Source organism: Podarcis cretensis (genome assembly GCF_951804945.1).
Source record: "Podarcis cretensis genome assembly, chromosome: 18".
NCBI lineage: Eukaryota > Metazoa > Chordata > Lepidosauria > Squamata > Lacertidae > Podarcis > Podarcis cretensis.
This window is the reverse complement of record NC_137188.1, coordinates 3,431,902-3,444,952: the sequence shown is the minus strand read 5'-3', so window position 1 is coordinate 3,444,952 and position 13,051 is coordinate 3,431,902. Positions and strand designations below refer to the sequence as shown.

The 13,051-nt window shown below is 47.0% G+C and overlaps 1 protein-coding gene across 1 annotated transcript in view; it reads right to left on the bottom strand.

The window, feature by feature from the left end:
* Nucleotides 1–13,051, bottom strand: part of MYO1F (myosin IF) — a 56,377-nt gene that overhangs the window by 39,147 nt on the left and 4,179 nt on the right. The window contains exon 2 of the mRNA XM_079960476.1: nt 3,245–3,382. Coding sequence (XP_079816602.1) covers nt 3,245–3,382 — 138 coding nt within the window. The remainder of the gene's footprint in view (nt 1–3,244; nt 3,383–13,051) is intronic.

Sequence of the window (13,051 nt, the reverse complement as noted above, 5' to 3'; positions counted from 1 at the left end):
GTTCTTAACCTGAAGCTGAATCTGAAGCCCCACTTATCTAATGGGGCCTCCCACTGCCGCCACACAATTTCTGTTCTCATCCTGAAGTAAAGTTCTTAACCCGATGTATTATTTCTGGGTTAGTGGAGTCTGTAACCTAAAGCGTCTGTAACCTGAAGCGTCTGTAACCTGAGGTACCACTGTAATAGTAGTAATTGTAGTAGTAATAATTGTGTAGCACCTGTACCCACAAGTCTCAGGGTGGTTCACAATATTAAATCACAATTAAAAAAACCCATAAAGCGCATAATCAAAATTAAAATAAAAGCAACCCAGATGTTGCCTGACCACAGCTTCTTTGTACGCCCTCGCACAAGGACAGACAACAACTTGGGTAGGCTTAAAAGAGGATTGAGAAGGAACAGGCTTTCGATGGCTATTAGCCACAGTTGGAGAAAGTGATGCTTGTAAATGGAAACCCCAGGACGGGAGAGAGTTCCCCTTTGTGGTCGGATCCTGCTTCCAGGCTTCCCATAGGCATCTGGTTGGTTGCTGTGAGAACAGGCCCTGGACTAGACGCATCACTGGCCTCATCCAACAGGCTCTCCTTATGCGCTTTGTTGTTGTTGTTTAGTTGTTCAGTTGTGTCCACCTCTTCATGTCCCCCTGGACCAGAGCGCGCCAGGCCCTCCTGTCTTCCACTGCCTCCCGCAGTTTGGTCAAACTCATGCTGGTAGCTTCGAGAACACTGTCCCACCATCTCGTCCTCCGTCGTCCCCTTCTCCTTGTGCCCTCCATCTTTCCCAACATCAGGGTCTTTTCCAGGGAGTCTTCTCTTCTCATGAGGTGGCCAAAGTCTTGGAGCCTCAGCTTCAGGATCTGTCCTTCCAGTGAGCACTCAGGGCTGATTTCCTTAGGGATGGAGAGGTTTGATCTTCTTGCAGTCCATGGGACTCTCAAGACTCTCCTTCCAGCACCATAATTCAAAAGCATCCATTCTTCGGCGATCAGCCTTCTTGATGGTCCAGCTCTCACTTCCATACATCACTACTGGGAAAACCATAGCTTGAACTATACGGACCTTTGTTGGCAAGGTGATGTCTCTGCTTTTTAAGATGCTGTCTAGGTGCTGTCTAGGTTTGTCATTGCCCTTTCTGCGGTTATGGATTCCCAAACCCCATAATCATCCATTGGCCATACTGCCTGTTTATTCTTGTTCAACATCACCTGGCATTCTGAGACAGGCTGAAAGAGGAGAGCTGAGAGGAGACAGAAGAGCCGCCTTCCAATATCTCAAGAGCTGCCCCACGGAAATAGGGAACGCCTTGCTTTCTCCTGCTCTGGAGGGTAGGACTCGAACCCATGGCCTCAAGTGACAATAAAGGGGATTCCGACTCAACATCAGTAAGGGCTATTTGACCGTGGGATGGAAGGTGGGGGCCTCCCTTGGAGGCTTTTAGACAGAGGTTGGAGGGCGATCTGCCAAGAGTTCTTGAGCTGAGATTCCTACATTTCAGGGGGTTGGACTGGATGACCCCTGGGGTTCCCTTTCAACTCTACCATTCTATGATTCTTTGATTCTATGACTGCCCCTGAACAGAAAGGCCCAATTTATCCTCCTTAGCTAATAGCTGCCAGTAGATCTCATCTCCATGGGTTCATTCTAACCAAGCCTTTCTCAACCTGTGGGTCCCCAGATACTGTTGAACTACAACTCCCATCACCCCTAGCTAGCAAGGCCAGAGCTCAGGGATGATGGAAGTTGTAGTCCAACAACATCTGGGGACCCACAGGTTGAGAACCGCTGTTGGCAAACTAAGGCCCGGGGCCTGGATCCGGCCCAATCGCCTGCTCAATCTGGCCCATGGACGGTCCAGGAATCAGTGTGTTTTTACATGAGTAGAATGTTTAATTTAAAATGCATCTCTGGGTTATTTGTGGGGCCTGCTTGGTGTTTTTACATGAGTAAAATGTGTGCTTTTATTTAAAAGGCACCTTTGGGTTATTTGTGGGGCATAGGAATTCGTTCATTCCCCCCAAAAAATATAGTCCAACCCCCACAAGGTCTGAGGGACAGTGGACCCTGCTGAAAAAGTTTGCTGACCCCTGATCTAAACCATTTTGCTTATTAAACAGAGCTGCTGGATCAGATCACGAAGACCCACCAGGGGCAGGGGCGGGGGGCATCTCCCCCTCCAGATGTTGCCAGACTTCAGCCTACATCATCCCTAACAACTGTCATGCTGCCTCGAGTTGGAATCCAACAACATCTGGTGGTTTTTTTTTTACAGGTTTTCCCCTCCCTGACCCCCAAAATGGGACGGAAATCTAGGGACGCATCTTCCCATTTCTTGCAGAATTTAGGGAAGACTGCTTCTCAGAGCAGCACCAGGGGATTTTGCAGAACTGTGGAGTTGGAAGGAACCCCCGAGGGTCATCTAGTCTAACCCCCCCGTCCCCCGCAATGCAGGAACTCGCACTGGGAAAAGAGTCCCTCGATGGGAGCATCAGAACATTTGGGAAATGGGCAGAGAAATGGGCTTGTCGAGCGAAGAGGAGGCTTTCAGCGCTCTGCCGGGACTGCCAAATTTGGAGAGGATGACGGGAGAGGAAGAGCAGGGGAGGAACGTACTTGGCCACAAACCACAGGGACATCTGAACGGAAGTGACACAGGGGGACAGCAGCACAGGCAAGAGCAAAACTATAAATTTAAGAAGGATGTCGACAAGCTAAGCTGGAAGGTGTGCAGAGGAGGGCGTCCAAAATGATCAGGGGTCTGGAAACCAGACCTGATGAGGGATGGTTGAAGGAGCTGGAAAAGAGGAGATATGAGAGCCATCTTCAAATATCTGAAGGGCTGCCACATGGAAGAGGGAGCAAGCTTGCTTTCTCCCGCTCTGGACAGCAGGACTCGAACCCATGACTTCCGGTGATTGTGATTGTGACTAAACATCACGTAGAACTTTCTGACTGTAAGAGCTGTTCGACCGTGGGATGGAAAGGGGCGGACTCTCCTTCCCTGGAGGTTCTGAAGCAGAGGTCGGGTGGCCTTGCGTCACGGATGCTTCAGCTGCATTGCAGGGGCTGGACTGGATGGCCTTTGGGGGTCCCTCGCAACCCAACAATTCTATGATTCTAATCCACTGCCCGAAATGAAAACTTGGCTCAGTCAGATGCCCCGACTCTGATCACGGCGGGCGCATGTGGCACCAAACGGCTAGAAGGGAACGCAAGAAAGAACGAAGGAAAGGACGCAAAGGATACAAAAATATAGTCATCCATGAACCGCTTCTTGAGATTTTCGACGATGGCGTCTTCGTTGATCTTGCTGAGGAGGACCATGTCGTCCACCCCGCTCTGCTTGACATTGTGGCTTTGCCAATGGAACCGCTCTTTGCTGCCCTGGAAAGATTTGAGAGAGAAGAAAGCAGAGTCAGACCGGCAGAAGTGGATTTGGAGTTTGGATGGATGGATCTGTCCATTTACACTTTCATTCAGCCTCTGATTCCAGCCCCCCACCCCAGTTTCAACTATTTTGTTATTTATTACCATGGAATCATAGAATCGTGGAATTGGAAGGAGACCCCTGAAGGTCATCCATCCCAACCCCCCGCAATGCAAGAATCACCGCTGAAGCATGCAGGACAGACAGTAATGCCACCCAACCTCTGCTTAGAAACCTCTAACCCTTAAAAAAACCCTTCACTGGAATATCACAGGGCGGTCCGCAACACAAAAACGCAAAACGAGAACATAAAATACATAATAAGCAAAAACAAAACAAAAGCAAAGCAACAACTCCCCTTCCACGATCACAGACCCCTCCCCAAAATACCCTCAGGTGAAAATAAGGACATTTCTCACTCTCATCAAGTGACCCTTCTTGAACCCCCATTTTTGGCACACAACGCCCCCCCCCCCCGGCAGAGCATTTCCACTCCTTCACCAATGGGACACGGCACACACAAACCCTGAGAAAACTCCTTAACCCCTATTTTATTTTTTCATAGCAAGTTTTTATTAAATTCTCAAAAGTTTAACATATACACTTCAATACGTAATAAGTTTGTCTTTTTCCAACTTCCCAGCCCTTTTCTCTCCCTCTGCTGCACAATACCGTCCAATTCTTATGCCATCAGCTTCAATACAGTGCTACCTCTGATTACGTACTTGATTCATTCCGGAGGTCCATTCTTAACCTGAAACTGTTCTTAACCTGAAGCACCACTTTAGCTAATGGGGCCTCCCGCTGCCACTGTGCTGCCGCTGCACGATTTCTGTTCTCATCCTGAAGCAAAGTTCTTAACCCGAGGTACTATTTCTGGGTTAGTGGAGTCTGTAACCTGAAGCGTATGTAACCTGAAGTGTCTGTAACCCAAGGTACCACTGTACTGTAATTCCTAATTCCTTCTGTTGCTCATATTTCAAATCCCGCTTGCGAGTTCTATTCTATTCTATTCTATTCTATTCTATTCTATTCTATTCTATTCTATTCTATTATTTGGTATAAACACACATCGATAAATAGATTTTATAAAGGCGCAAAATCAGACGTGGATGCGTAAAGCATTTCTTAGAGTAAAGGAAAGCAAGGCCCCCTATTCTCCGCTCCCCCTTTCTTCCAGCCCAGCTTGGCCTTGCCTGCACTTCAGGGCTAGCGCGTCACAGGGGCATGGCCTTGGTGGTGGCAGCCCCTCCTCTACCTGGCCAGTTCTGCAGCTGCCCAAGGAGACTGACAGCAGCAGGGGCCGTGGTGAGGCCACGGGATGCTCCCTCGCAGCTGCCATAGGGCCATTCTGGGATACAGCACAAGATATGATGGGCTGTCCCGTGAATCTGCTGGATGAAATAGTGGAAGAACATTGCCTCCGGAGAGTGAGGAAAATTCTCAGGGATGACTCAAACCCTGGCCGTCACTTTCTTGATCTCCTGCCCTCAGGCAGAAGATACAGAAGCAGGATTATTCACACCAACAGGGTAAAGAACGGCTTCTATCCAGTGGGCTTTTAGGCTGCTGAATGAAAAGAGAACAACAGGGCAACTGACTTTTGGGTTTGGTGGGTGTGTGTCAGTAAATGAGGGGAATTAAGACTAAGAGAGCTGAGTGGGGGGTGCTCATGTAATCTCACTGTATACAAGTTGTACAAGTGACAATAAAGTATTTCAATTTCAATAAATCAGAAGTCGGAGTGGCTTTTGTAATTCCAGGACTGTCTGCTGGGGCAACCCAGTCAGATGGGTAGGTACTGTATTATTATTATTATTATTATTATTATTATTATTATTGAACAGGATGTCTCTATTTTCATCGGAAAAAGGTTGGAAGGTATGTACAGTCCCTGGGACATCAGGACGCTTGGAGGGTATGCAAACACAGCGGAAAGGCCCTAGATAGTTTTATCAGCCAAAGGCCTGGTTATAGAGAAATGTTTTTGCCTGGCGCCAAAATATACAGTGGACGCTTGGGTTGCGAATGTGATCTGTGCGGAATGCACGTTTGCAACCCGCAGCATTGGCAACCCGCATCTGCGCATGTGCGGGTTGTGATTTGCGCTTCTGCGCATGCGCGATTGCCAAAACCCAGAAGTAACCCATTCCGGTACTTCCAGGTTTCGGCAGTCTGCAACCCAAAAAAACACAACCTGAAGCAGACGCAACATGACGTATGACTGTATGTCATGGGGGAGAGCATTCCAGCAACGCGGAGCCACCGCAGAAAAGGCCCTGTTCTCGTGTTCTCATCCTCCAGACCTCATGGGGAGGAGGCACACAAAGAAGGGCCTCAGAGGATGATCTCAGGGTCCGGGGCGGTTTATTTGGGGAGAGGCGGTCCTGGAGGTACTGCGGTGTTCCGTGCAGTGGGCTCGTTCCTCAACACACATCTCTTGATCCTCCATTCCGTCAAGCAAAAATCACAGTCGGAGTTGAAGGGCACATTCTGCACGGGGGAAAACGCTTTCCAGGAGGGCGTGCAGAGCCAATGAGGGCCATGGCTTGGGACAAGGCTTGCGGGGAGTTATGAGGGCCAGGCAGAGAGGTCCCAGGGGCCGCATTTATTGTCTTCTCCACCCCCCACTGTAGTCACAGACAGAAGTATTTCCGAAGGGGAAGTTTTAACTGCTCTTACATGCTGCTGATTGCTTAAGAGGTGGTTTAGATGTAGTGGGGCAATTTTGGAGATCTTGGCCTATCGAGTCGTTCTGGTGCTTTTAAGATCGAGGGCTGAGATCCGACAAAGTCAGGCTCAGAACAGACCCACTGGCTTCAATGGAACAAGGCAGGCCTGCAGATTTCAACAATCTATTAATAAATTAACAAACAAACATTGCTCCCCTTGCCTATTTAAGTATGTATTGTTGCTGAGCTGAAAATAAGATGGAGAACTTCCAGGGACAGGATGGGACCAGAGAATTCGGGACTATTTTCGATCAAGAGGGAGACAGGAAGAATTCACCTCTACCTCCTCCAGGATTCCCAAAACACAACTACCCTCTAAAATCTGTGCGTCTCTGAGTTTTAGGACCTGGTTCTCCAGCCTCTCCCTTCTGCAAATGTGTTCAGCAATATGCATTGTTTTTTTGGGGGGTGGGGGTCAGTTTGGATGATGTCCCAGGTCCCTTCCAGTTCTTGAGATCCTATAACTGTTGGGGGTGGGTGCACAAATTTCTGTTTAGACCGCCTTTCTGTGATGTAGGTATGATGTATCTGGGGGGTGGTCTTAGGTTACACCCCTTCTGTGATGTATGTATGATGTTTCTGGGGGTGGTCTTGATCTACAGGGTAGCAATTTCAAAAGTCTTTATAAGGCCTTGCACACCATTTTTCGGGGTTCCTCCTCTCTCCTGCGGGTGAGGGGAGCACCCTGTTGCAACAGATCAATAAAGATCAGGCTTACTAGCTGCTTTGCTTCTCAATATTCTCTCCTACCAATAGGGAACCTATGTAAGGACTCTATATGGGCCCTTGGATACCCTATAAGGGAAAAGGGCAATTTTTGTTTACAACACACGAGAGCAAGCTCTTTGGCTTTTATTCCTCTGCAGGACTTTTCTGATTTCCATATATGCCTTGGGGGGGGGTGAGGGGACGGAATGCACATAGGCCAATTTGCTGATGTTTAGGGATTTTTATAGAAAAAAGAATTTGCAAATGGGCGAGGAAATGCGGTGGGGTTGAGATGAAGAAAAAACAGGAAGCCGAGAGAAAGCAAATTGGGAGGGATTTCTGGAGATCCTGAGATCTGGCTGCTAAACTCAAAGGCCTCTCCTGCCTTCACTGAAACCCTCGTCTGACCCCAAGGAATTTATTTAGGACGTAGTGATTCTTGATTTATCGTGGATTGCTAACTTGCTGATCACCCTCACTTGCAGATATTGGAAATGTTAGAATATTATACATTCAAGGAACTGATGAGCGGCTAGCCAATGGTTCAGGATAATAAACAACAACAAAACATTGCAATAAGGTTAATTGCAAGGAATGTGAATTAGAAATAACTGGGGAAACAATGCAGCAACAAGAGGAAACGATGGACCCATCGAGAACGGAACCAATTTTTGGAAAAACTGTATGGAAATTGCTTTCATTTGTGGTTGATTTTCAATTTGGCAAAAAAAGAAGAAGAAGGGGGGGGGGGCAGAGCAGAAACCATAGTCTGCCCCTTTCTTGGTGTGGTCACTGTTTGCAAAAGCATCTGCCATCCACATCCTCCAGATCTTATGCAGAACACAAGAAGGTCTCTTCCTCTGAGGTTTGGCTTCTGCGGCTGGAAAGCTTCGGTTTAAAGGAAAGGGGAACTGAGGTAGCTGTGTTGTGAGTGTGTTTGTGTGTGTTGTGAAACCTGTCTCTGCGTTTCCCAGGACATGGTTTCGAAAAGGCGGCCAGAGAGAGGGGGCCCCACAATCAGCCCCAAAGCAGTGAGTTCCCCCCCCCAAAATGGCATGTCCTGCGGATCGCTAGGTCAGCGGAGGGTGTCTCCCGCTGCAACTCTGTATGAGTCTCCGTTCCAGGCCTGGCCTCCTTTGAATCAGCAAGCGCCCCACCCCGGGCAAGACCGCCGCCACCCATGGGTTTCCTGTGTCACATGCGAGCTTCAGAGGCAGCAAGGAGGCACACTTCCTGTGGTTGAAGTTAGAGGAGCGATCAAGGGCCTAGTCCTCAGCGAGGTGGCAAACTCGACTCTGGGGAGTGCCGCTTCAGAGTGTTGCAGGAATTTATGTACAGTGGTGCCTCGCAAGACAAAAAGAATATGTTCCGCGATTCTCTTCGTCTAGCGGTTTTTTTGTCTTGCGAAGCAAGCCCATTGACGGCTTAGCGGATTAGCGCTATTAGCGGCTTTTAGCGGCTTATTGGCTTAGTGGATAAGCAGATAAGCGGCTTAGCGGCTTAGAAAAAGGGGGGGGGGGAGGAAAAAAACCCCACAGGAACTCGCAAGACATTTTCGTCTTGCGAAGCAAGCCCATAGGAAATTCGTTTTGCGAAGCACCTCCAAAATGGAAAACCCTTTCGTCTAGCGGGTTTTCCGTCTTGCAAGGCATTCGTCTTGTGGGGCACCACTGTATAAATCGGGGGCGGGGGGGTGTTGCTCCTCCAGCAGATATCATGCACATGCAGCCCACTACCAAAACCAGCACAATCGCTTTTGTGACTTTTGTGACTTGTCCCCACAAAACACTTCATCACAGTTTCTTCCTATCTATTCAAAGGGCCTTTGCTGCACAATACCAAATGTAAGAATTCACTGATCAATGTATCTCTGTACTGGCACACTGGGAAAACTTCAGAAATTCATATAGACATGTGAGCTCAGCTCCTCAGCAGCCCCTCTGCCTGAGTGATAATTCCTGGCATCCTGATACCTGAGTGCCAGACAGGTAGCCATTCCAGAAAGAACAAACCCAGATGAAGACAAAGGGTGTGATGAACTTGGCTGGGAAACAGGGAAATGTAAATATCTTCTTTTGTTCCACTTGATGGGTGTTTGGTGGAGGGCAAGGGGAACCATGGGGCAGGGTCCAGGATGCTCAGATTACTGCCACCAGACCTCCCCTTTCATGATGTAACCATGATGTATTAGTGATGTAGTTTTTTGGGGGTGTAACATGGGGATGAGCAGCTAATAAAAGTTTGGGTTCTCTTTTGTTGGGGGCTTCCATCTTGTTCCACCTTGTCGCAGGTGGGACTCCTGTCACGACAGTCTTCAATAAAGACCAAGCCGACTGGCTGCTGTTTTGCTCTGGTATTCCTGGCTGGTGTCCTTATTTTTTGTCCAAGGGAACCCTCAGATTTCTCCATTAACAAGAGGAAGAACCTCCAAGTGTCTCTATTTTCCAGGGACAGTCGTGCACTTACAGAAGCCGTTCCAATTTCTGATCTGATCCTGGAATGTCCTGCTTTTGCTTAGGACGTCCCAGTACACATCGAAAATATCTGGCAGTGCAATCTTGAGCCTGTGACGGAGGGAGGTGGATAAAACGAAAGTTGGCATCCAAACCACTGAGCCAGCTCTCTCACAGAGCCAACAGTGTGACGCAGCAGCTAAAAAAGCCAATGCAATTCTGGGCTGCCTCAATAGGAGTATAGCATCTAGATCAAGGGAAGTAATAGTGCCACTGTATTCTGCTCTGGTCAGACCTCACCTGGAGTAGTACTGTGTCCAGTTCTGGGCACCACAGTTCAAGGAGGACACTGACAAACTGGAACGTGTCCAGAGGAGGGCAACCAAAATGGTCAAAGGCCTGGAAACGATGCCTTATGAGGAACGGCTAAGGGAGCTGGGCATGTTTAGCCTGGAGAAGAGGAGGTTAAGGGGTGATATGATAGCCATGTTCAAATAGATAAAAGGATGTCACATAGAGGAGGGAGAAAGGTTGTTTTCTGCTGCTCCAGAGAAGCGGACACGGAGCAAAGGCTCCAAACTACAAGAAAGAAGATTCCACCTAAACATTAGGAAGAACTTCCTGACAGTAAGAGCTGTTTGACAGTGGAATTTGCTGCCGAGGAGTGTGGTGGAGTCTCCTTCTTTGGAGGTCTTTAAGTCAGGAGTGCTCTGATGGTGTTTCCTGCTTGGCAGGGGGTTGGACTCGATGGCCCTTGGGGTCTCTTCCAACTCTGTGATTCTATGATTCTATGAGTTGGACGGGACCCCAAGGGTCATCTAGCTCAACCCCCAGGGATCTTTTTCCCCCAATGTCGAACCCACAACCCTGAGAGTCTCACGCTCTACTAACTGAGCAGTAGGTAGCTCATATCAGCTGCATTGATTTATCTATTTGTGTTTAGTTTTAAATGTATTAATGATTATTCTGGGCAACTTACAAACATTGCCTTCTGGGGTGGGCGGGGCCAGAGGGAAAAGTGGGCAGAGCAAACAGAAACATTACAAGAATGTTTTAGCTGGTGTCAAAAAAAGGGACAGGCGTCTGTTGTCAATAGGCGGGGAGTTCCAAAGACCGATTTCTTACAAATGAGGAATGGGTATTATGTGGCAGCTGTTGACAGGCCCAGTTCTGCAGATAGAAGAGGTCAAGGGTATGTGGTATGGCAATCCCACAGGTTAGGGGTGGCTTAGTTGTAGGGATGGACATGATAAATATTCCTTTCTCTGAGTTTCTTATCTGCCCAGATTTAAGTTCTCCACCTTTCTGCATCAATGTGGATCCTCGTGAAAATACCTGTGCAAATTCACCAGACCTTTAGTGCCAATTTCTCCAAATATGCACGTTTTCTGTAAGCCGTTTCCCCCATGTTATTTCCACTATTATAGACATCTGTGTGCACACCTGTAATTATACAGATTTTGGGAGTTGGGTCACTGCATTGCAAAATTCAGAAATGTGCAAATTTCGAAAGATCGCTGTAAATTTCGCTCTTGCAATGTGTAGGTCTGCATTAAGCGAACCAAATTCCTCCTCTTCCTCTTTCCTCCTTTGGGTGCCGTGCTCTTTTCAAGTCCTCATTTAAAAATGCACACATTTAAAAATACGAGCGCGAGAAGAGAAGCTGGATCGGGGCCCCAAAAGGAAGCCCATAAGCAAAAGCGAGTTACACAGTTTCCTAAAGTAACCTTTCCAAATGATGTTTTCCCCCACCTACCCTCCCACATTGATGGGTCTCTACCCTCCTCTTCTGACCTCTCCATTCTGTTTTCACACCTCCCACGACTGTCACTTTTCTTCCAGCCTCTCATACTTTCCACACCCCATGCTGTTAAGGTATTATGGGATTGTTTTGGTGTTTCTGGCCTTCCACACACCCCTTAAGATCTTTTGCCTATCTGCAAACCTCAGGGGTTACTCACAGTTTACTGATATTCCTGTCTTAGAATCACGAAATCGCAAAGTTGGGACCTCCAAAGGTCATCCAGTCCAACCCCCTGCAATCCTGCCCACAGACCTCCCTGGGTGGGCTCGAACCCCCAACCTCCTGGTTCACAGCCAGACGCACTGACCCATTTGAGATTTTTTCTCCCTGTGAGCGTAAAGAAGAGGCAAATTGGCTCTCTCTCCCTCTCTCTGATCAATCCATGCACACAGAAAGCTAGCACGCAAGGAGAAAGTTGGCACGCTAGTGGAGTGCAGGAGAAGCAGTCCATCGCTACCGTCTTGTGTGCTGCAACCCTGGCACGGGAACCGCCGTTCGCCGCAGAATGCACAAAGAATGCAAAATTAATAAAAAATAAAATTCTCCCCTCCTGCTGAACCCCATTATGGTTTTGGCAGATCTTTGGACAGTTAAGTATTAAATCTGACCCTCTCTCTGCAGATCTCAGTTTCTGCCGTCCTCGGGTGCGAGGTGGTTCTTCCTGTTACGCTTTCAGGTTGGACTAAATGTCAGGAACTTCCTAAATATAGGAAGACACAAGATCTACCCACTCTGGAAGAATGGCAGATGAAGATGATCGACTATATGGGACTGGCAGAAATGACCGGCAGAATCCGAGACCAGGGAAAAGAGGCGGCGGAAGAAGATTGGAAGAAGTTTAAAGATTATTTGCAGAAATATTGTAAAATTAAGGAATGCTAATATGATATTGGATAGAAATTAAGCGGTTTCCAGCTGTAATGCATAAGAGATATGGAAAATAATGTTTTGAAATAACTAAAAGAAATAGTGGCGAGAATTTGCTAAACAAACAAATTGAATTGGAATATAAGAAAGGAGGTATGAGGAGGTCTGGAAAATAAGTCAAAAGAAAAAAAGTAAATGGAAACTTCATGTGTTTTTAATTTGCTTTTATTTTTGTATTTTTGTTTTTTCTATTCTTTTTGTATTACAATGTATTATTTTTGAAAACTTTAATAAATATCTTATTAAAAAAAAAAAAAGGAACTTCCTAAATATCAGGAAGAACTTTCTGAGAGTCAGAGCAGTGGACAGTGGACAGTGGAACTCTCCCTCCCATTCCCAAACAGAATTTGGATGGCCAGGGATTCTTTATCTGCGTTTCCTGCCATGCAGGATGACCCTTGGGGTTCCCTTCCAACTCTACACTTCTATAAGCTGGAGCTTTCAAGCAAGTCAATGCTGGTTTAATTGTTATGTTGGCATTAGAACCTTAAACAATGCATTGCTTGACATATAAACTGGTTTTTTTATGACAGAATGCAAACGTAAAAAAAATGGAAGTGTGAAAATTCCCGAAGGCTGTCAAAGACACTACTTCTCAATTTTTGCAATGTATGGATCATTTTGTAAGCAGGAAAATGAAACCGTCATAAGCACAGGAATAGCACCTCATCTAACCTATGGGAATGGGGGTGTTATTCCGCTGCTTTCCTTTTTCTTATGTATTTTGTGTTTTTATATTGTGATTTTATGTTGCAACAGCCCTGAGACCTGCGGGCATAGGGACGTATAATAATAATAATAATAATAGCATATAAAATTTTATTTCTTAATTGAATTGTTAATTATTATTATTTTTTGGTGGATAGCTGTTCAGTGGAAAAAGCAGGACGGAAAGACTTCGAGTCACAACCTAAATACATACAAAGAGATGTTTCACTTCCTGTTGTTTTGAAGCTGCAAAGCTCAGCCCCCTGCGTGCTTACTCAGAAGTAAACGCTGCTT